The 23,270-nt window shown below is 37.2% G+C and overlaps 1 protein-coding gene across 1 annotated transcript; it reads left to right on the top strand.

The window, feature by feature from the left end:
• The first annotated feature begins 11,160 nt into the window (after positions 1–11,160).
• LOC129000453 (uncharacterized) lies at positions 11,161–18,003 on the top strand. Its single transcript, XM_054427417.1, has 2 exons — positions 11,161–12,291; positions 17,892–18,003. Exons 1-2 carry the CDS (start codon positions 11,161–11,163, stop codon positions 17,928–17,930), a joined length of 1,170 nt encoding a protein of 389 aa, XP_054283392.1. The 3' UTR covers positions 17,931–18,003.
• The last annotated feature ends 5,267 nt before the right edge of the window (positions 18,004–23,270 follow it).

Genomic DNA, 23,270 nt, shown 5'->3' with positions numbered 1-23,270 from the left:
GTGTTTTAAGCGACCTGTAATTGATAGGGGTGAGAGAAGCTTAGTCATATAACTGGTGTCATAATACTTCCGTATGATGGTCCGCTTTATTGTTAGAACTATCTACTTGTCTATCCAATGGTAATATGAGAGGACATATGATCAATGCCTACCTATTAAAACAGCCATTTTGAATCACTGTTGAGGTTAAACCTTTAAACTTTATTAATTAATATAACTTGTATAAACAATACTTTATTTTGATAACTTTAAAACAGAAAACATAATCAAACTTTACAAAAGAACATTTCTTTAGACTTCAACTAGGAAGTTGCTATGCCAACATAACAACAAATTATAAACATAAAACAGTCTTTAGTTTAAAACAATAACACAGAGTACCAAATCATTGAGTTAGGGTCTATTTAGATGTATGATAAATAAATTATTTTTATATTGCTTCAACAATTACACATAATAGCGTTATACTCTTACAGGACATAATTAATCCTAAATCCTAAATTAATCCTAACTAACATAATACAGAACCTGTTTATAAATTAAAATAGGCTCAACAATTAGAACAAAAGATGAATTTAAAATGTTTATAAACTAACATGGGCCTTATGGGCCACATGCTGGAGATGGAATAACAACGAAATATTAACAGAAAATCTAAACAAATTGATGAAATCTCAATCACATGTTTTATTTTCCTAATAGACAAGTACGTTTCTTGTATACCTTTTTTCTCAGCTCGTGTCGATCGCAGGGAAAATCTACACACACAAGACATTTTGGAAACATCCACTAAATGCCATGCAGCCTCTTTTTATCACCCAATTCTCTAGGTGACAGGAACAACCGTTTCCATTTTCCGATACAATGACAGAACCAGGAATGTTTGTCGACCTTTCACCTGCTCTTCTGACCGGAGCTTTCTACGTGTCTCCGATAGCGGATTTACAATTTCGCAGATCCGCCGAATGAAACGGCTAATTTATACTTGGTGAGTGCGATAAACAGCTATCCTGGTAGGTAAGTTATGAGGCCCGGACCTGCCTGGTCGACCCCAAATGTAACATGAGCTGTTTATAACGCCCACACCCGCAGTGTAGCAGTGTAGGCTGGTCATTATACACTTGCTTCCTCTACATGATGTATGCCCTGTTGGATCTTTGATGATTAAATACAATTTCCTTAATAGATCTACAACTATGCAGTCTGTTTGCTTTTACCAATACACACTTTTGGAGTCTTTTGAAGAAGAATTCTACCACTATAAATAGTTGAACTATGCATGTTGTGTTAAGTGAGGTAAGGCTAGGTTAGGTTGGGTTAGGTTGGGTTAGGTTGGGTTAGGTTGATTAGATTGGTTTAGGTCAGTTTATGGTGGGATAGGTCAGGGAAGGCTAGATCAGGTTAGTTTAGGTTCGTTAAGGTTAGGAAAGGGGCTGAATCACTTTTGTTCCACGGTTGAAGGCTAATTCCTTCACATCACTTTTGTTCCGGGGGGCAGCAGGTAGATTGCGGGACCGACCAATTCATTGCTTTGGTTCCGCGGACATCTCTCTTGTTCCGCGAGAGAGGGGGCTGTACTCGCCCTGCTCCCAATTCTTTCTTTCAAGTGGGCTTTAAATTTGTTAAATGATCATTATCTCCTTAGCAAAAATATCAATAATTTAAATAATTTAACCTAACCTTACTGAACCAAACCTAACCTATGAAAGAAAGAATTAGGAGGAAAGCTAAAGAGAGGGTTTGGGGGAGGGAGAGTGCAGCCCCCTCTCTCGCACGGAACAAGAGAGATGCCAGAGGAACAAAAGCGATGTTTCGGCCGGCCTTGAAATTTACCTCCTGACTCCCGGAACAAAAGTGATGTGAAAAAATTAGCCTTCAACCGTGTAACAAAAGCGACACATGTAGGAAAAGGTATGCTAATTTAAGTTGGTTTACATCATCTTCATTTGTACAGACCAGCATTTTTGGTCAGGTTAGGTTATGTTGGGTTACGTCAGGATAGGTAAGGTTTGGTTAGGTAATGTTAGGTTGAGTTTGGTCGGATAAGGTTAGGTTTGGTTAGGTCAGGAAAGGGTATGCCAATAACATCTTCATTTGTGCAGGCCAAATTTTACAAGTGGTGTCCCTCTTCTTGAAAAGACCCAACTTTTGTAATTGTCGTCAATAATTACAGAAAACATAGTTTGTCCAGCGTGGTCGTGGTTGATGGTTGGGGTTGAGGGTGGGGTGACAGCCAGACAGATGGCTGGTGATATACGGGCCACGACATTGCCACTGTTTATACTCGACCACCAGATAGCACTAATAGCGCATTGTCAGGCATGCCTACAATTAATCTAGGTTATTAATTACCGAGACTGGCCGAACCCTGCCAATTGAGGTCAGACTAGGACTCCACTGAGTCTACAGCTGTTGATTATTTTACTATTTAAATATTTAGAGGACATTGTTGTAGAAGGGTAGTTAGGAATGGGTTACCGGTACCACATTATTATTATTCAATCTAATAGTGTAATATGGAGGTTTCTGTCAAGTCTGACAGTATTAAATACTACCTTGAACAAAAAATTGTCTAAATGGAAAATATCTGAGGCTAAGTCAATTTGTATTATTTTATAAACCCCAATGAAGTGACGTTTTACTCAATGAATGTTCAGTCTTTCCTAAATGGTATCCGTTATCTTTTTAGTGAGGGTTTTTTGCTAATGATACCGGCTACAATTGCTATTTGAACCCCTGTAATAGATTAACACGATTTACTTATAGCTACAAATTCCCACAGCAGAAACAAAAGATTTATATATCTTTTGCATGTTTCATCTTACCAGTAAATAGTGATAATTTTATAAGATTTTAAATTGTTACCTTTTTACAGAATTGATATAGATCACTATTGAATGCTCATTGCGTTTTTAAAGTTGAATTACACCCCGAAAGGCTCCTCCCATTATACTACTAGGACAACCAGTGATGTTGATATTTCTTCCTTTAAGGAGTAAACATTTTGACAAACCTACTGTATAAAGTCCGTTGAATTTTATTAGGGATCTCCTGGGTAATTATTTATCATGTAAGCTTTGCTTACTTTAACTCTGAATTGATCTAACCATTGTCTATACTCTATAGTAATTGCTAGTGATGTATGCGTAGTAACCAATCCAAACGCAAAAATATTGTCATTACATTAGTCTCAAAAACCACCGTTTCACGGATCGTTTTGAGTCCCTAAAGTTAGCTTTTTGTGGACTAGTCCGTAAAATTTTACGGACTCGAATCATATGGTTATGTCAAAGCTTATCTCAAAAACAAATCAGCGGTTTTGATCCTTTAAAATACTTCAAAAATATATAAACAAACTTTGTTTGTTTCTTACATAACCTACAGTATATCATTTCATTCATATTTTGTATTTTCTGCTATAATATATGATAATCTAACGAAAAATATTGCTCGTAACTCGTCCTAAATTTTCGAGATAAACACGATATCGTCCCAAAATAAACCTACTTAAGGGACTAGTAACGAAAACTACTATTTAGATTTTGTTGCTCAGCTATTTTTACGGACGCAATAAGGCAGTACAGGTGACGGAAGACAGTCCAGAGCGGAGTGCAGGCCCTCCCACCGCCAACCATGAATATTTACCAGCTATTACTGCGCTGAGCTGCAACAGCGGCGCGGCGGCGGCAGATGACGGTGAAAGTCACACAATTTATTGATACTTGTGCGGTTTTCATATTCCTTTGAGATTAATTACACTCATGTGGTGTTAAATCGTCCGCAGAACTGTAAACAAACGTAAGCCCATGCATCGCTAAGAGGGAGAGTGTGCGAGTGTCTGATTTTATGCTTTCAGCGCTTATTCAAATTCCTTAGTAGTTACATTGCTCATGAATATATGCTGTGAATAAAATTAAACAAGCATAATTGAATCTGGGAAATACTAGTTGAGCTAGTATGTATAATGAATTATTAGTTGGTTTTACGTTAAAGGATATATTAAAGCAACACAATAGTTGGTTCTTATTTTTTAAGTAGAGATTTAGAGGATAAGTTGAAAAATTACTGTATATGAGACCAATTAAACGACTTTATGTGATCAATCGATCTAGTTCGAAAGAGTAGAATTCGAACTTTAACGAGCTGTGGAGTAGACACATGTACTAATTTTGAAAAAAATTATATCCGAATCAATTTCTTCCCTACCTGAAAAGAGTGTGTTGCGTTGATTCCACGTTGATTTCCTCTACATAACTAGACAAGTATAATATCATATAAGACAAGCATTGGCTGCATATAAAAAAATCAAGCATCAGATTGGCTAGCAAAACCATCCACGATACTAAATATTACCACAGTAGCAACTTTATAAAAAATATTCCCTTCACATTAGACTGTTGTAGACCTCAATAGCCATAAACCAACACCCCCGGCAGCGTCAGTCCACTCCCATCCCTCTATCTACCAAGGACTACAATGACATTATTACGGACAGCGACACAATCTAATCTTGTACGATCCGAGCACTCCCTCCGGGTCCAAGGGCGGGGGACTTCGCCCCAGATCTGCAGATGACCCCTGCAACAATGCTGCGGGCCAGCTGATCTCAATAATTACTCTACGTCACTTGACAACAGCTGAGCGAAACCGTCGTCTTACATGTTGATTGCAGAAATCGATCATCGACAGATAATCGAAACAATTAGTCGACATCGTAACATACATTCGACATCAGGTGATCGCAACAATCACTCGACATCAGCTGATTATTCACGTGTCACTGTCGCTGATTGGTCAGCGGCCTTCAACCATCCGTGACCGTTGTAACTGGAGCTGTGGTTATCTCTTTATCAGATAACCGTCCGCCTTCTCCATTACCGATAACGGATATAGGACTGGTCCGTATGATCGGTTTGTCATTGAGTTGCAACGGGACAGTATACCTTCCAGGCAGTGACTGGATGCAGATTCGATAGTTAAGAGTTACTGCTGAACACATTGTGTGTTTGTTGACATTATAGACATCCCAAGAACAAAACAACCTGCGCAGAAACGAAAAGATCACGTGGTTCGCACCGGTTAGTTCACTATGACATTACCAAATACTGTACACATAACCTCTTATTTTTTCGTCTGAAATGTTTAGTTTCCCAACAGGGTCCTTTGAAATCTCTACTCGGTATATTTAAACTATAGATAGGCCTACTAACCTGCGCATTATTTTTAAAGAACTTACATGAGAGAAATCTTTGTTAACTAATGCTTAAAACTCGACTGAATCTAAATTTTCCAAGCTATGTTCTGTACTGTAAAAAATGCATTGAAAATTTTCTACACAACCCATACTTGATAATAAATATACAAATATCACAAAAACACTTATAAGCTTAACAGGATATATTAACCTCTCAGGTAAGAGGTTTTCTACAAACGGTCCACTCATCTCGGGAAATTCTCGGAACGTTACAAGGCGGAGAAGTGAAAGAAGGCATGAACTGGCTACAAACAATACAAGTGTGGATTCCTAGCAATCGTGATGCTCCTTTCCCATCGTTGGGCAATATACACGGACACATGGGCGCAATGAATTACACCCGATCGTGATTATTGCGGTGATTTAAATTGTTCCCAACCTTTCTTACTAATAGAGCCATGGCGGTGGTTCGCCTCAACAAATCACAAGTTTACACGTTCTATGCAGAGCACTTCCTGAATCATTGCAGAGGTTGTTTATAGATTGTTGATATCGTCACAGAACGTAATTGGGCATGCGGACTATAAGAATGCTGGATGTATCAGAATGTATAGGGAATTATACAATACACCAGAAACCCTTTGGTTTTCGATGGTTCGCAAACAGTTGATGTAAGATCTAGCCTCTGATTCGTTCTTTGGATTTGGAGGATCCAGCACTGGAAACAGACAAATTCTTAAAAAATTCCCTGATTAGACAGTTTTTTTTTTAATGTGCAACCTGAATGGCTTATGAGTGTAGTACAATCTACTACAATGAGTAAAAATCGTACTAAGTAATTTAAATTGAATCGTTTTAAAGCTAAGCCGCAAACACATAAAATCTTTGTATGTACATAATCTCCTACTCCGCGTAATGTAAAATACTATCAAACCACTCTGAACTGAAGTAGCAAGTAACCGTCCACCGTCCACTAATGTAAATGTAAACAAAGGGAATGATCGCTACAGCGGTGGTGGAGTGGCTGAGTCAGAGGTGCTCCAATCCCGTGTATCGAGGTGAAGGCTGCAGTCTACAATGTGAAGGCATGTGTCATTGTGGTATCCATCACTAGTCATGATGCCTTCAGTACTTAATTTAACAAGCTGGTAAATTAAAACTCCAACCTAATGTTAACAGTTTTCATCACTCTTTCTAGAGTTTTTTGTTCTCTGTCTTGCCCCGAAATGGGTCACTTTCGGGAATATTAATGAAATATTCCATTTAGAGACCTAACAATGTTCCACAGACTTTTTAATGGCCAAATTTGTAATAGATTGATCCAGAATCCCCTTCTTCGCAGGCAATACAAACATACAACCGGCTCACAGTGCCAAAAGAGTTTCCCAACAGTACAATCGTCAGATTTCGTAAGCACTATGCAGATCCGGGCTTCCGCCCACTTCGCACTGGGGGGTCTCCCTCTTTCTCTGCACAATTAATCGCAGTCATTTGTGAATCGATTGTGAAGCGGTTGTGAAGCGGTTGCGCAGAGGTGATGGAACCGCGACAATACTTGCGGTTCCCAGAGGATAAATCCGAGCGACAGTTATTGCCTGCTCAATATGCAAACCCATCACGTCAGGTGTTGCCCAGGCTTTGTGAGCTTTGACTCCTGGTTCCTGCGATTGCTAGTAAATCATACTGAAAGGGAAAACTCATTTACAAAGACATGTTTACCGTAAACCAGAGCCGCATCAACGTGAATTGGAACGAACAAGAAATATTGCATATGCTGTGAAAACTCAATGGTTCTGTGAAGATGAGTGTTCTGAAGAGATTGTGGTGGATGTACATGAAAGAATATTTGATCTGGAAAATTAGCTTAGTAGGAAGGTGTGGGCTTAATAGGTCAATCAAATTTATACTTAAAAGAAGTTGATAACCTTTATGGTCTTTGTTTAAATCCTTTCTTTAACTACTTGGTAGAAATTCAAATTAAACTTGAGTAATATTTTCGATACATTTCCATATTATATTTAAGTATAACGAACCTGGGTGGATTAAATTCCCACCTATAGAAGGTATTCAGTAACATCTTAAGAAAAACCAGGGGCTTTTTGTTTCTATTGGACTTTTAATGAAAGTTTTCTGCTAGATGAACCAGCTGTTCCTAGTCAGTACAAAAGCTATCCTCTCATCCTACACTAATCCAGCTTTCATATTTGCCTTAAAATACACACAGAATTTTGTATTTTCCCTCGATTAGTTCTGATGCACCCAAAAACACAATGTGAAGTGGAGGTACAACCGAGAAGTGACGAGAAGAGCTATGCTAGAGATGTGCCAAGTGAGGTACTGAGGTATGGTTTCATTGCTGCACGACATGACACGTGTGGTAACGCGGACAAGACCACAGCACTTCCTCGGGTCGCGCGTGGTCGCCGCGGGGCAGAGCACAGAGCACCATTGTCGTCCCCAGCACGGCGGAGGTTATCATGGACGAGCAACTGTGGAAAAGAGGATAGGTTGTACTAGAAACTGTAGAAAAGAGGAAAGGATGCACTAGTAAGTGTGGAAAGGAGGAAAGGATGCACTAGGAACTGTGGAAAGAGTAGGGGGTGCACTATAAACTGTGAGAAAGAGGAAAGGATGTACAGAGAAGAAACCATGCAAGTGCATTTGGAAACCGAGCAAGTGATAATGGATGTGGATTGAAAAAATGAGGATAAATGGTATAGTGATGATATAAAGATAGAAGCTATAAGATATAGTAGGCTAAATGTAGGTGAATTTGGGTACCAAACTCATCATCAAGAATCATCATGCATGTGGTACTTTGAAATCACTATGAGAAGGCGTTGATTTAGAGTGTGAATCTGTTTATTAAAGGATGCCTTGTACACAGGGGAAGTGGTGAAGATTTTAATCCTCTATTGAATATAAAAAATCACTGTATATCAGGGGACATAATGTTTATGCGACTCTAAATCCTATTAGTGTAGGATAATCAGGAAACAGTTGCATCAGTGGTTACCATAGATGTATATAACCTATATACATCGATGGTGGTTACCAACATTATCACCATTGAAGAAAGAATAAAAATTGGAACAGGGAACTTACATTGTATTGAAACTATGTTTGCCTATTGTGTAAGAAAATGAGGAACTGTAAAAACTCACTACAAAGAGGGAACGTTGGAAGTAACGTTTAATTTACATTTTAAAATTGCTTGAAAGATCTTATAACTTAATTTTTATGGGTGACAGGGCATTGATGGTCATCAATACTTGAGGATATCACGAGAGACAGTAATAAATAAGTAAACGATAAGACCTGAAAGGGATTGATGAAAAACTGTGCGATTGGGGTAAAGGCAACTTTTGTTGGATATTTGCAAACATGTAATGTAATGTAGGATTTTGGGGGTTGGATGCATAAGAGGAAATGATAGCCAATGGAAACCTCTGTAAAAGACCTTTGATCGCTAGTTTTACGGTATTGATAAGTGTTCGGAATTGGTTACAGGTGTATGAAAACACATTTACATAGAAACACTTGAATATTGGTAGAGCCAAAAGAGTTCTAATTAAAGTTTGCAATGTATGGTTATAAACAATGGTTAAATGTTATCAAACTAGGATCTTTCTGTCACTACTACTGGTATTGTTGTTTACCTTCATCCACTCCGCGTCATCATCACCGTGCAGACATAGATCAACACAAGACACCTGCACTTCGCCCACGCGCTGCAGCATTCATAAATACATCAAAAGATAAATAACCGCAATGGAGGCAAACGTTCATAAATTATCCTTGCTAATTGATTATCTGCCGGTGACATGGTGATAATTACCCGCCATGTTCCCGTCTTTCCCGCGGTTTTTGTCACAATCCCCACAGCTGATCTGATCAATATGCACAGTCATACCCTACGCTAGCCGCGGACGACTTTTTCCACCTGAGCTTTTTTCCGATCTACAATTCCTATAATGGCGGTCGCTGTGATGAGTTAAATCTAGGATTTTTTCTCCCCAATTACGGCTTCAATGACTCGCCGCCCTCTTCCCCGTTCCCAGCTTTGTGTGTATGTGTGTTTTTTTTTCAGAAGAAACAAAGTATACAATGTTTGTCCAACTTTATACATTATCTGAACACCAAAGATCTACCAAAAGGCCATTACAGTGTATTTATCAAATGCTTCTATGTACAATCTTACTATTCAAGGACACTTAAGAAAATATATTTGTTGGGAATTAAAATACTGATGAGGAGGGGTCGCAGTTAGGATGGATTTTATTATCTAAAACCACCTAAATTTTACAACCGGACTGCAGAAAGTATAACGACGGAAATCCATATATTTAATTGGCCAACATGAATTTTGTGATAGTTGTTTTGAAGCTGCATCACCAAGTTTAAAGTGTCATTGGAAAGGTCGTAGCACGTAGATTTGCCATGAAACATTTTCGAAACTCCATCAGGGCCTTCACTGGCCCTCAAAGCTCCCACGTTATTATTATGGAGAAAATAAATGTTTACATTTGAACATATGAATACTTTGAAATTGACACTAACCTAATATTTTAAACAGAAAATTGTTATACTACAATTGAACCCAATCGTAACATGTGCTGTAAGGATATTATTAGAGTTGAAAAGATAAATATTTACTCTATTTTTATGGTTCAAAAATAGGTCTTTCCCTGCACGACACTTATGGTTAAATGAATTTAAATGTTAAGATGCAGTAGTTATACTTGTGTAATCAAGATCTTTGTTTTTAACAGGATATCGTTTGATGAGAGGAAGATATCAATGTCAAGGCAGGTAACAATAATTTTTTCATAGAGTTCTATCCATTGTAAGGGATAGCGACTACATTAAGTTATAATGTGTCTTTGATTCCCAAATACCTCCAAGAATAGTGCTGAACATTTTCAAATCAGGGAGAGTCAAAATTAAACAAAATTTAAAAAATCACAACATTGTTAATATGCCTGCAAAACGATTCTTTGGTACACCTGTCAATAAAAATTTAAGTTATTTATCAAGTTTCAAACGGTATTTGTAAAATGTGACTTCGGGAGGTGAAACAGAAAAACACGGACGAAACAAGGATGGGAACGTTTAGCAACATCGATGACGCAAGAGTCGTCGACAATTTAATTGCGTTTGCATGTTTCAAGGAGTGGTTAGCTTAGGTTTTTGCGAATCCAGGGACGAGGTAAGAATGGAGAAATTAATCATTATACTGGGGCGATCCTCGATAAGACGTTCTAATGAGATCAAGATCCATTCTTGCCTTTCTCGGCGAGTGAAGGTCCTCTTGGCTGGGAGGACGTGTTAGTTTGTGGTCTCTATCAGTGTTGGACGGTGGAAGCCGAGGAGGTGAATCATTGAGTCATATGGTGGTGATATATAAAAGACGGTTCGAAAAATAATACTACATTAAAACGAAGGTGTGTAAACTGGAACAATGTTTTCCATACAACATTTGTTTGCTTACAATCATGTTATCTTTTAATTATGTTGGTACTTCCAAGTCTGATGTGTGCTCGTAGCTCTTCTGAAACTCCTCTCCAAACTATTCTGAATAAATACAACATAAAAAAGAACCATAAGAAAATGAAGGAGTACTGTTGGAAATTGAGTTATTTTTATATAGTACAAATTCAATATTAATCAACATAAAATATAATAATTTGTTAGTCTTTGTTTTTATGAACAGATGGTTTATTTTAATTTATTTTAAACAATTGAGAAGAGTTGTGTTAAGAGTTTAAGAAAGTGGTCAAGAACATAACAATACAAAGAAATGTTATAAAATACTTGTTATTTATCAGAATTAAATCAGTTCTTCATTAGATAATATTTTGTAAAAGTTCTTTATTTTACACGAGTTCTAACATAGTGGCGACCGTGACAGGACATTTTTATAGTTAAAATTCAGATTTAGGACTAAGCTTATATTTTACTTTACAATGGATAAGCTGAAGTCATTAAAGACAAAAAGGACTCAACTAAGAAGGACTTTTACAAAGTGTAGTAATGAAATTGATAAATTACTGGCAGAGGATATTAAAGATGAAGCAGCAATTAAAAGTAATCTAAGCAAGTTGCAAGATAAAGCTGATAGGCTTTTTAAGCTAGATGAAGACATCGAGGAAGCCTTGTTTGAAGATCCTGCAACAACGGAAGAGGACTTAGAAGCTGAGTTTGATACTACAGAATCTTACAGAGACATGTTATCTTCAATGAGAGCTAAGTATGACCATTTCATTATTCAGGTTGGCCTAAGCCAACAGTCAAGAAGTGAAGTCGGGGATACCGTCCACAGTCTTAAATTAGTATCTAAGAAGGGGTTAAGTCTACCTAAATTACAATTAAACCAGTTTGATGGAGATGTAAAAAATTGGATAGGGTTTTGGGGGCAGTTTAAGAAGGTCCATGAGGATCCTGATCTAGAACCTGAGGATAAGTTCCAATACCTCATCCAATCTTTAAAGCCAGGATCATCCCCTAGGGAATTAGTAGAAAGTTTTCCCCCATCTGGAACTAATTATGCAAAGGCCCTAGAGCAATTAAAAGCAAGATTTGGTAGGGATGACTTTTTAATAGAAGTATATGTGAGGGAACTGCTCAGTTTAGTGCTCCAACAAGTAACACTAAGTCCTAATACCAAACTGTGCCGACTGTATGACAAACTAGAAACACAGTTAAGGGCACTTGAAACTTTAGGAGTCACTTCAGACAAGTTTGCTTCAATGCTGTATCCTCTTGTAGAATCTGCTTTGCCCGAAGAAATATTACGAGCCTGGGAGCGGCATCATTCAGGTAGGTTACTACACATACCCTCAACTTCTACATCGTCAGATCTAGTAATTTCTAGTAATTTTCTAGAAGAACTTCTTGATTTTCTAAAGGCTGAAGTGGAGAGTGAAGAGAGGCTGGCGCTTGCTCGTTCGAGTTTTAAATCTGCCACTCCAGGAGACAATCATGGAAAATGCAGCAGCCCCAGTAAAATGTCAACGGTACACGAACCTCGTCAGAGTCAACCTGATCAACCTGTAGCAGCTCTATTGACAACTGGTACAGAGGGTCCTAGAAGGTTGGTGAGTAGCTGCACTTATTGTTCTAAAGGAGGGCACAATGCTCAAGATTGTTCCTATTTTCAAAAATTAACTTTAGATGGAAGAAAGGAGCATCTGAAAAAGAAAAATTGCTGCTTTGTGTGCTTGAAGCAAGGTCACACAGCAAAAAAGTGCAAGGTGTTTGTTAAATGTCTCTTCTGTGGTAAAAGGCATTATGGGGGGGACGCGGAAAGGTCGCCCCCGGAAACATCACCCCCCTACGTCATATTGACGTCAGAGACCGGGGGGTGATGTTTCCGGCCGCGGACACTCAATTTCAGCTGCAGCATGCACTCGTCGATATGACGAGTTATTTTTTAGTTTGCGTATTAATTAGATAATTATATTCACTTATCATATACAATTACCAGATTTTCTAATTAGAATTTATGTTAACCGGATACGTTAACCCCGATCGTTTTCAAAATGCACACCCCGGAAAGGTCCCCCCCTGTCATGATCACCCCCGGTATACCTGCTGTAGGGCTTGGGCTCGTGACTCGAGCCAGCTATTGTTCACAAGGGTAGAGACTGTCCCATATTACCACCGCTCGACTGAACTCGCAAGAATGGGAAGGATTTGGTATTATTACGCAAACGTTGTGGATATTAAGATAAATACAAATTAACACTTTGATATTGTGCTTTCTCTAGACATTTCCCCTTAATTTGATACATCAAATGATGTATTTGACATCAAATGATGTATTTGACATCAAATGATGTATTTGACATCAAATGATGTATTTGACATCAAATGATGTATTTGACATCAAATGATGTATAAATTACATATAGTTTTTGACGTATAAAATGTATTTGAAACACGTGGAAATGAAATAAAATGTTTATAGTAATAGTGACAATTAAGTAAGGAATCAACTCGTATTAATATGAGCATGCTTCAACCACTCAACATCATAATACAGTCAGTACACACTTGACAAACATATTTTCACATTTCCTAATTCTTAAATTGTAAACATTGAGCAATAAATGCTGTATATAATTTTTATACATTTAAATAATTCTCTGGATTTTATGGTAAAAATAAATGCATTGAGAATATTCCTGATTTGATATTGGTGAAGGACTCTTTCCCGTAAAAAAGAATTTAGAAAGTAAATATTGGTTAGTTTCTTCGGCAATAAACAGGAAAAAGCTCACACTGTTTACGTTTGCGTTGACAGAGAAGCAAGCAACAGTGTCACATTCACTTTATTTCATGATTTCACACTGCTGATATTAAATAACTAAATTGAAATTGAAGTATTACAGTTATTCCATAAACGGTCGCCCATTGTTTTGAAAGTTACACATTTATATCTACCTGTAGTTCGCAGAATATTAATACGTATAACTTAAAAGTTTGCAAGAGAACATAATCCTAAGTATAGTATCCACTATTCTCAGAGTATTGATTTATGGAATTCGTCTGTAATTTGCAGACTATTAATTCGTAGAGTACAACTGTATTTATAGCGGGAAGTATTTTTTGTAAAATAGCTTAGACTTCCCCACTTCAGGCATCCCTCCCAAGAATACCTTAGCCAAATACGTTTGTTTAACATAGTCAAGGAAAAGTTTAGTTAGTTGTTTACTAAAGTCAGTTTCATCTTTTTACCATAATTCGTACATTAACATAATTCATAATTATCAGTGTTATCTAGCCTATGTACTTAATTAATTTGGAAGGGGTTAATTTGTGAACAGAACGCCTCATTGAGTTTTAAACAGATTTTGAAAATGATAATGTAATTTGTAAAAAGTATACTCTGAAGTTGCACTAACAATAAAATCAGCTCAAAATATAGTAGGGGATTTTCCCCAGTGTTTTCTAGAGACCTGCTACACCGGTTCACATTTTTATAACCCTCGAAATTTTGGTATATCGATATAGACTACACACATTCTACAAACATGACATAGCTTTCATGGCATAAACTTATAGGCCTACTTACACAGATTTGATTTCAGACAAATCTTGATTTTACCCAAGGGTAGAAGTATTAGAGATGTATAGTTCAAATCAAATCTACAGATTTCCTGAATACGAAGATCCGTTACGGTAGGAAAAAACAACATTTAAAATTGAAACAGTATGCGGGCAAACACTGACAATCAATATTTAAGTAAACTACTTGTAACATAAAAACGTCAATGACAGTTTGAAACCAGCTGTTAGTTAAAACAGCACTGAAACGACTTTAAAAATTATTAGCGTCGGCTGCTAGACTAAAAAAATTAAACTTAAAAAAAATGAAATCATGGCATTGACATTCCCTTCCTTAGAAAATTATATTTATTTCAACACAAAAATCACGAAATCGCGAAAGTGGTTGATTCAGAATCCTGAAATGAAAAAAAAACTCTGTCACGTTTAAAAATATAATATATCACAATTAATTGCACACTCTAGTGGAAATCGATGAAACCCACCCATATGAATTCTTGCTTATCCGTTTACTTTTCCACTCTTTGCGTTTTTGTACATGCCAAGTCAAGTCTTAAAACATTACATTTAAAACAATTGTATTAAATCTTCCACAAATTACAAGAAACAGTGACTCATCCATTTTCCCCGATTCCGAATATTTGTGCGCAATCTTGGCGACTTATGTTCAATCTCCAGCATTTTGGAGGTGTTCGCAATTCAGACACACCCGTTCCCATAGTCCGATTATGCTGGTTCACGAACTCGTTCTAATAAACTTAGGCTTACACGTTTGTAACAAATCTCATCAAACTCGCAGCGTTGTTGCCCGAGTTACCGCGCTCACGGTCACATATACAGGGTGTATTTATAAAGTCCCGCATGGGCTTAATATTTTCAAAACGGCAATAGATAAATCAATAAGATTTGGTACATAAACACCACACCTAAAAACAACGTTTTAAAGACTGTCAGTTTTCTGTCATATAATGGAGACATCCCGCAAGGAGTCAGAAGGAAATCTTAAATAAGAGCATAGGTTGATATTTACAGATAACCGTAGGCATATTCTACAACTTAGTAAAACGTTATTTTTTGTATTAAAGCCATTTTTCATTTAGGACACAAATGATTTTTCTTTTTGCTTTCTTTATTTGTTGTGCTTAAAAAATCTGTAAATAAATACCTAGGTGGCGTCCCCATATCAATTGATATTGATATTGATATATATTGAACTAATTTTATTTAAATAGGGAATAAATGTGATATTTTTACAGAGACTTTTTAGCGTAAATCCAATCAGGCAAGTGGAAATTCGCTTAGTCTGCAGGTTTGCTGTGTCGGGGGTATTTTTAATTATAATTGGCACTTTGTGATACATTAATTGAAGTATATACGAATGTTACTATCGTTTAAGCGATGTAATACAAGTTTACAGCTCAACATTTCAAATTTTGATTACATATTAAAAATTTGAACTCACGTATATTTTCCCCTTAGTAATTATGAAACATAATTTTGCAAACTTCAGTAGCAAAAAGGTTTTCTAAACATATACATCTTATAACAAAACTAATTTATTGGTATATCAACACTGATTGCAAGTCCTCTTCTCGATTTAAAGTGATTCTGATATTTTGATTATACTTTCATTATATTTTGACTCTATTCCAGTGATATGAAACTAGCCTAGGCTGTTTCTGAATTAAGGTACTTTTTGGCATAACCTTTAGAATAGTATCATTTACATATTTGTAATTACTAACAATTAATTATTTCGATAAGTTTAAGGGATTAATCCCCTAAAAGATATCATTATGTTTATTCTTATTTAATAATCTGTTTCTAATTTTCAAATTATTAATTAAATCGGGGCCAAACCTAAAGCAATGCGATTCATTTTTAATACATTTAGAAATGATTATATTTTTAACAAATGTGTTGCTTAACAATTACCATAGGGTGTAAGGTAAGTTTACTGATGTTGATAAGTATAACTACCATTTAATGCAACAGAAAAAATGTATACTTTACGCATTATCGTTGGTTATGAATTAAGTACCGGTATAAAAGAATCATTTTTTAAAGTCAATCTTTGCTCGCATTATTTAGTTGTCTTAGAAGTTTATACACATCTAAATCTACTGATTGATATTCCACCACAGCGTCTGCAATTTTCTTCTGTGGAAAAGCTGTTGTCCAAGCGACAATAATAATGAACGAGCGGCCGACCCTCAGAACAATGGACTGAGGAGGACGGGCAGCAGGTAGGCTGCCGAGCAGCCCAGCTCAGGGGTAGCGTTTCAGGGGGGGACGATTCCGGGGTGTACATAGGGGATGCCTTGCCGGGGAAGACCTTTCCGTTTCTACTTGTTTGAATTAAAATTAATAACATAATTAGTTCATATCAACTAGATTTTGATAAATTACTTGTCAAGCCCTTGGGGGGGAACGATTCCGGTCGCGGACATAGATTTTATACCAGCTGGTTGTCTGGTTTCGTGACGTCACGTTTAGCCTGGGGGGTGATGTTTCCGGGGGCGACCATTCCGGCGACCCATTATGGGATCATGTGTAGGGACTTATATGACAGTAGACCTCGATCTAAAATTGATGTTGACAAACCAGACTTACTGCAGCAGAGTACAACTAAGCCTAAGTCAGAGGTTCTCAGTAATTTTGGAAATGGTACAGGAGAAACTTTATTACAAACTCTATTAGTTAAGGTTGCAGACGAGAAAGGTAAAGAGTATTTGGGAAGAGTACTTTTAGATCCAGGTTCACAGAGGTCCTACATTACTAAGGACTGTCTCACTAAATTGGGTCTAAAAGAAACAGGTAGTGAAGTCATTAATCATAGTTTGTTTGGTGGGGTAAATCTAAAACAAAAATCTCATAAAAATTACCTAGTGACTCTTCAGAATGTAAATAACTCTTTCAAGATCTCTATTCCTGTGACAGATCAAGAAACAATTTGCAACCATGTACCTAGGCTTAAGAGTGAAGAGTATTTCAACATCTTGAAAGAAAAGAACATTATTTTAACTGATGTAGGTGAAAATGTACCAGATGTAAAAATGTTACTTGGTGCAGATGTATTAGTGGATTTGTATACAGGAACTATCCAGAGGATTGACGACAAATTAGTTGCTATTGAAACGTACCTTGGATGGACCGTGATGGGGAAACAACCACGCAGTGGAAGTCGTAATACGTCTCTTCTAACTTTATTTTGCCAGAGTAAACCAGAATTCAGAGATCTAGGGAGCTGGGAGACAATCAGAAGAAGGGCTCCTATTGGGTTGAAACAGAGAGACTCCATTGATGCAGAAGTGTTTCAACTTTTTAAAGAAAATGTAGCGGTGAACGTTGAAAACAGATATGAAGTCAATTTGTCATCAAGCAAAAGACTAAATACTCCTAACAAATTAAGTGACTGTGTTAGAGAAATTGTTTCAGATACAGCAGAGTCGACAACGGTTCATCAATTGCTGCATCGCCCAGTGACAAAAGACAGTAGCTTAACTACAAAAATAAAGCCAGTGTTTGATTGGTCTACAAAGAACAAAAGAGGTAATTCTTTAGACAAATGTTTTGCAAGAGGTTCAAATTTCTTAAATTTAATACCATCCCGTGTAATGAAATTCAGGAAGCCGCTGGATTGGAAAACCATGAAACAGAAATTTGAAATCCATCAAATAACTTGGAAGTTCGATCCTCCGAGTGTCCTATGGTGGGGAGATATGTGGAAACAACATGTGAGAAGGATGAAAACATCATCAAAGAGATCAAGATTTAAGAAAAGGTATCATGCAGTGCTTGTATATATTGAAAAAAAAGGAAGAGGATTCATATTTCTTGACTCTATGAAAATAAATTCAAAAGACATGTCAAGGAAACAGGATGTACACATTGAAACAGAAGATGATTCATCAACTCCTACAGAAATAAGAAGAGGGAGGAAGATAAAAATCCCTAGGAAAATGGACTTGTGAACTTGAAACATGTAAATAGTTTTGTTTGAAATTTTGAAGAGGTAAAGCAAAATTCCAAGGTGGGGAGGATGTTGGAAATTGAGTTATTTTTACATAGTACAAATTCAATATTAATCAACATAAAATATAATAATTTGTTAGTCTTTGTTTTTATGAACAGATGGTTTATATTAATTTATTTTAAACAATTGAGAAGAGTTGTGTTAAGAATTTAAGAAAGTGGTCAAGAACATAACAATACAAAGAAATGTTATAAAATATTTGTTATTTATCAGAATTAAATCAGTTCTTCATTAGCTAATATTTTGTAAAAGTTCTTTATTTTACACGAGTTCTAACAAGTACCTAACTCCTAACACAGATAGGCTAATGTCAATTATCTACATAATGTTTTATGATTAATCGTTCTATTCTGTAGATGTTATTGCTTTTGATATATTTATTCATATAGTTTCACACCTTAAGAAGATAATTTACAAACTAACCTTATGAACATTAAATGTATAACTTCAAAACAGCTATAATATTTCAATTGTTTGGCAAAATGTCCCAACAGGTATCAATTTACTCAAACTGTTCTCTATTTACTTCACCAACACCAGCTCTCAAGTATTTCAATAAAGCCTTTGCAACAATCAAAGCCATCCAATCAAATTACCTCTTGCATAGAATCACATTCCGCCACATAACCGCATCCAGTACCTCAACATACATCACCGAATTAACCCTTCCCGGGTGATATATCTCCGTATTTTCGACTAACGACGAACACCGAGGGATTACGACATATCATCCTCTCGCCGATTTGCTGGCTTTCTCTCAAAATCGGCGGACCGTGGCCATTTCTCACGTGGCCCTACTTAACCTGGACAGGCGTGAATATAAAATTATCCACAAGGGTTATTCATCTCCGGTCATGTCCCTCCACTTAGTTCGCAAACAAACACTTGTAATTAGACACGGTTGATCGCTCCGCTCACACGTGGACGTGGTCATCTTCTATGGGGATCGTAGGTCACCTGTTTGGGCAACAGTGTTAGAGTTGTTTGCAAGGACTATGATCACTTGAATTCCCTACTTTCTTCTTGCCTGAAGTTGTAGCATTAGCGATGGTTTGGATGTTTAAAAAGCTTGTGGAACGAAATGAGACAATTAAGTATACTTTACGCTATGGGAAGTATCCATGACACCCCCAATTTTGTACTTGAGGTTAGACTTTTAGTATGAGGACTGGCCGACGTTACTGGCTACTACAAACACCTTCATTCGCTGTATGCACGTCAGTCCGTATATAGTTGCATGGTATTTAAGAAACAGAATAGGTATCCTGGTTGGCTCTTAATCCTATCTTCGTACTTTTTGGAGGTTTAAGGCCCAGCTACCTCTGGTCATCAGCTTTCAAAAAATGATTTTGGCTAAGGAACCAGCAGATTGTGGTCAGAAAAATACCTACCTTATTATTCATTTCATCTGTCTCACCTTTACTCATCATCGGCCCATTAGAAGCGCACTGGCACACGGGCTGGTACCACCTACTCACCTACACCTGCAACTTGCTGGAAAGAGCTCTTACAGATGCTACTTTCATAATCACAAATAACAATTGAAACTAATTCCAAGACGAAACTACGACTCCCCCAATATCACCACGAGTTAACTATTCAGTCACCCAACACACCAACCTTCATCGACCTACTCACAAACCCTGCCTTGCCTACCTTGCATTTCCCCCAAAGTGACTTTGAATGACGGAGACCAGATTGTTGGTTGTATGCATTAAACATAACAGTTTACATGGTATGTCAGTCTAGGAACAAGCTGTGAAATCAATCCTTCCGACAGCACCATTACTACCCACAAGGAGGTGTAAGGTGTAAGGCCCGTCATACGTAGACCCACGTGTGACGGGCTGTATCCTGTGTCTATTTTGATGGTTATCACCAACGTTACTGTAAATGCATTGCTAACGTAACGGTTTTACAAAACGGTTGTAGTGAAACAGCAATTCGAAAAGCTGGACAATGTTAGATGTGTTAAATATATGCAATTGTTATAAAATTGATTAACAAACTAAAATTATTAAGGAGTTAGGTACAAATCTATGAGATATCATAGGTTGTTGCATAGATAGACAGATAGTTGTTCTAATCATTAAATCTATAGTTGTAGAAGAACACGTTTGACTGTTAAGTAAGTTGTTTTGGTATCATTCTTCCTTTCACGAAGTATTCAATGTATTGCACGAAGTAGCAATAGAATAGGACCGAGATAAATTGAAAATAGGAATACGATTTACGCATATTTTTCTCGTTTTAGATTTTATACATATTATACACTTTCATAATGAAATAGATGGTAGGCCTAAAGGTTTCAATTTTCAATCACTGAGTTAAAATACGTAAGTGACCTGCAAATCCGAACTCAGTTTGTCTCTAAATCCGTCCTATCCAAAAACAACAAAGTAAGTTGACTCGTCAACTGTCACATCGATTTCTAAACAAATAATAGTCTAACTGTGCAGTTGCGATTTGCGGTTAACATTTATGTGTATCAGAATCTGAGTTTCTCACCTCTAATTCTCGACCCGGGCTGTTTATACGTGTCATTATTTCCCAATATATAGGATTGAACGAACAAATTTCACCTAATCCAAATTTTAGCTAAACCGATCAAGTTTCAGATACAACTAGTAATTAAGTAAGTAACACATTTGTTTTTTTGACTTTTGAAAACTACGAATGAATTATGTTATGAGCACCAAACCCCCTAAAAGAAGAGACTATCGTAATGTTCTGTGACGCCAGGCAATGTCAACAACGTATAGGAATGAAGCTGTGCAACCTATCATTGCGCAGCGCAACAATTAACGCGTAGTGAGCAGCACATGCATTATCACGTCACGCGGGTGGCCGCCTTCCCGCCACAAGCTGCGAATTACGCGGGAACCAATCAGGTCTTCTCTTCCGCACGGAAATCCTATTTCCCGCGATAAACTTCCCTTGAAATCAATTTCAGGGCGGGTGATTTTTACCGAATTGTAATTATTTGCAATCAGTTGGTCGGAGGTGATTTCATGGAAATCATCGGAGGATTTTACGGTCAGTAATATTTATTTGGAGTACAAATTATATGTGGCCTAAATTGATTTTATACGGAGGTAAATTAGTTTTCGCAAAAATGGATTAAAAGTTTATTTAGGAGGATTCAAGTGTTAATTTCATCATAACTATTGAATTGCTTGATTGGTAACCATATAAGGTGTTAATCAACAGCTAGATGTAAAAATGTGATGTTAGGTGAAGTTTTTTTAAGGTATACGTCCGAACTTACCTCACCAATAGTCACACTTGCCATGCAAAAGTTTTTTAAAAACGCTGGACATCGAGCATCGCACAACAAAATAAGTGATTATGGTCGTTAATGTGAGACTAAAGCTACGGAATATTGACTTTACTGTAATAAACTAACTTAACTGTAGCAGGGAAATGCACACGTACTCCAATTATCAGTTATATCCAAGTAAGCTAAATTCTATATAGTTTGACTGTGTCGAAACAATTATAAACTAATTTAGAATTAAATTACACCTACGCAAGGGAAACCCCGTTACCGCACAGCGGTTGCAATACATTCGTGCGTAAAACATGCACGTTCCAGCGAATATTTGATTGAAAACGAGTCTATAAAATGTTCCGTAGACCGAGTTACGAGGGAATTGCGTGTTCAACTACTGTACTTGTAACGACTACCGACCTACATCGAGTAATCAGTCGGTACTAATCGAGATGAGTACAATCACTACAACTGAATGCATCGATAGTGTAGATAGTCTAGTGATGCGCAGTAGGGCTACGGGGAGTTTTAACATCAGTGGAAACGGAGATATCTTTACTATCTGGTATCATTACTACAACTACAGCTACTAATGTACCGGCATTGATTGCGTTAGGATATGTTAGGTAGAACAAACTTCATCTTGCAAAGCAGTATCTGTTAGATTATAGATGAGAATAATCTCTAAAACACGATGAGTCGATTGTTCTTTTTGATGATTCGTAACTGGACCTAGCTGTCTTTGATGATTGGGATTTTAATACATGATCGTCACTGATGAAACCGCTCGTCTATGATCATATCTCCATCTATTCTACACACACCTTGGATTCATGTCCAGCTTAAAACACGCATCCAAAGAGTGCGTCCCTGTCTGAAAGAGTTGTAAATTGACAATTGATAAAATAATGGTATAGCACACTTATCATGTAATCTTTTTGTTCAATATTTCATGAAACCGGGAAAAGTACAATGCCTTAAAATTAGAGCCAAGGGTGGAAATTCTTCATTAAAATACAAATAGAATATCTCATATTTCCAGTTGAATAAACGCCTAGGTTTACTAACGTTTACTCAAAGGCTGTTTATGTCTATTCCTAACCGTGATGTTTATCCTCCACCAAAAACGCCAACTTTACCTCCCCCTCTTCTCCTAGTCTGTTTGACTCACGGAAGCGGACATTCGAGCGAGTGATGAGGTGAAATTTGAACCCGGCAATTATCAATTCCGAAACTCTAGTGGCGAATTGATGAAGAGCGGAAAATGGCAGCGTGTATGAAGCCATTAGTTAATGATGGAACTTCATGAGGCTCCTGAGGCTGTAGCGTCTCCTCGTGAGGGCCTCGGTCCTCTCTCGCAAAGGATTGTATAGCTATAGTAGGTAGCGGTGAGTGGTGAATCTTAGTGACATGAAGTATAATTGGTTGTATTGCATTTCGTATCTTCATGTAGAGGAAGTTCTCGAATGCAGGAAATACTCTCCTCTGACGAGAGACGTATCATATTTTCTACTTGATGGACCTATGTAACGTGGACTTTGAACAATTTGATAATGCTTCATCACGTAGTCTAGTCTAAAGCCATTCATAACTGCTAGGATTTAAACCCAGTCCACAGTACAGAGCCTTCTGACCATGTGATCAGGAACTGCACATATAACGGCATCGATCTAAATGGCTTCATGATTCAAAACCGTATA

This window comes from Macrosteles quadrilineatus, unplaced genomic scaffold (genome assembly GCF_028750875.1).
Source record: "Macrosteles quadrilineatus isolate MER2022 unplaced genomic scaffold, UCM_ALF_1.0 Scaffold_8__2_contigs__length_117827958, whole genome shotgun sequence".
In the NCBI taxonomy this organism is placed as follows: Eukaryota; Metazoa; Arthropoda; class Insecta; order Hemiptera; family Cicadellidae; genus Macrosteles; species Macrosteles quadrilineatus.
This window is presented reverse-complemented; position numbering and strand designations above follow the sequence as displayed.

Coding starts and splice junctions, on each gene's coding strand:
- LOC129000453 (XM_054427417.1), top strand. CDS start 11,161: ATGGATAAGCTGAAGTCATTAAAGACAAAAAGGACTCAACTAAGAAGG. Junction 12,292..17,891: donor CAGAGGGTCCTAGAAGGTTG/GTGAGTAGCTGC, acceptor AATGAAATTCAG/GAAGCCGCTGGATTGGAAAA.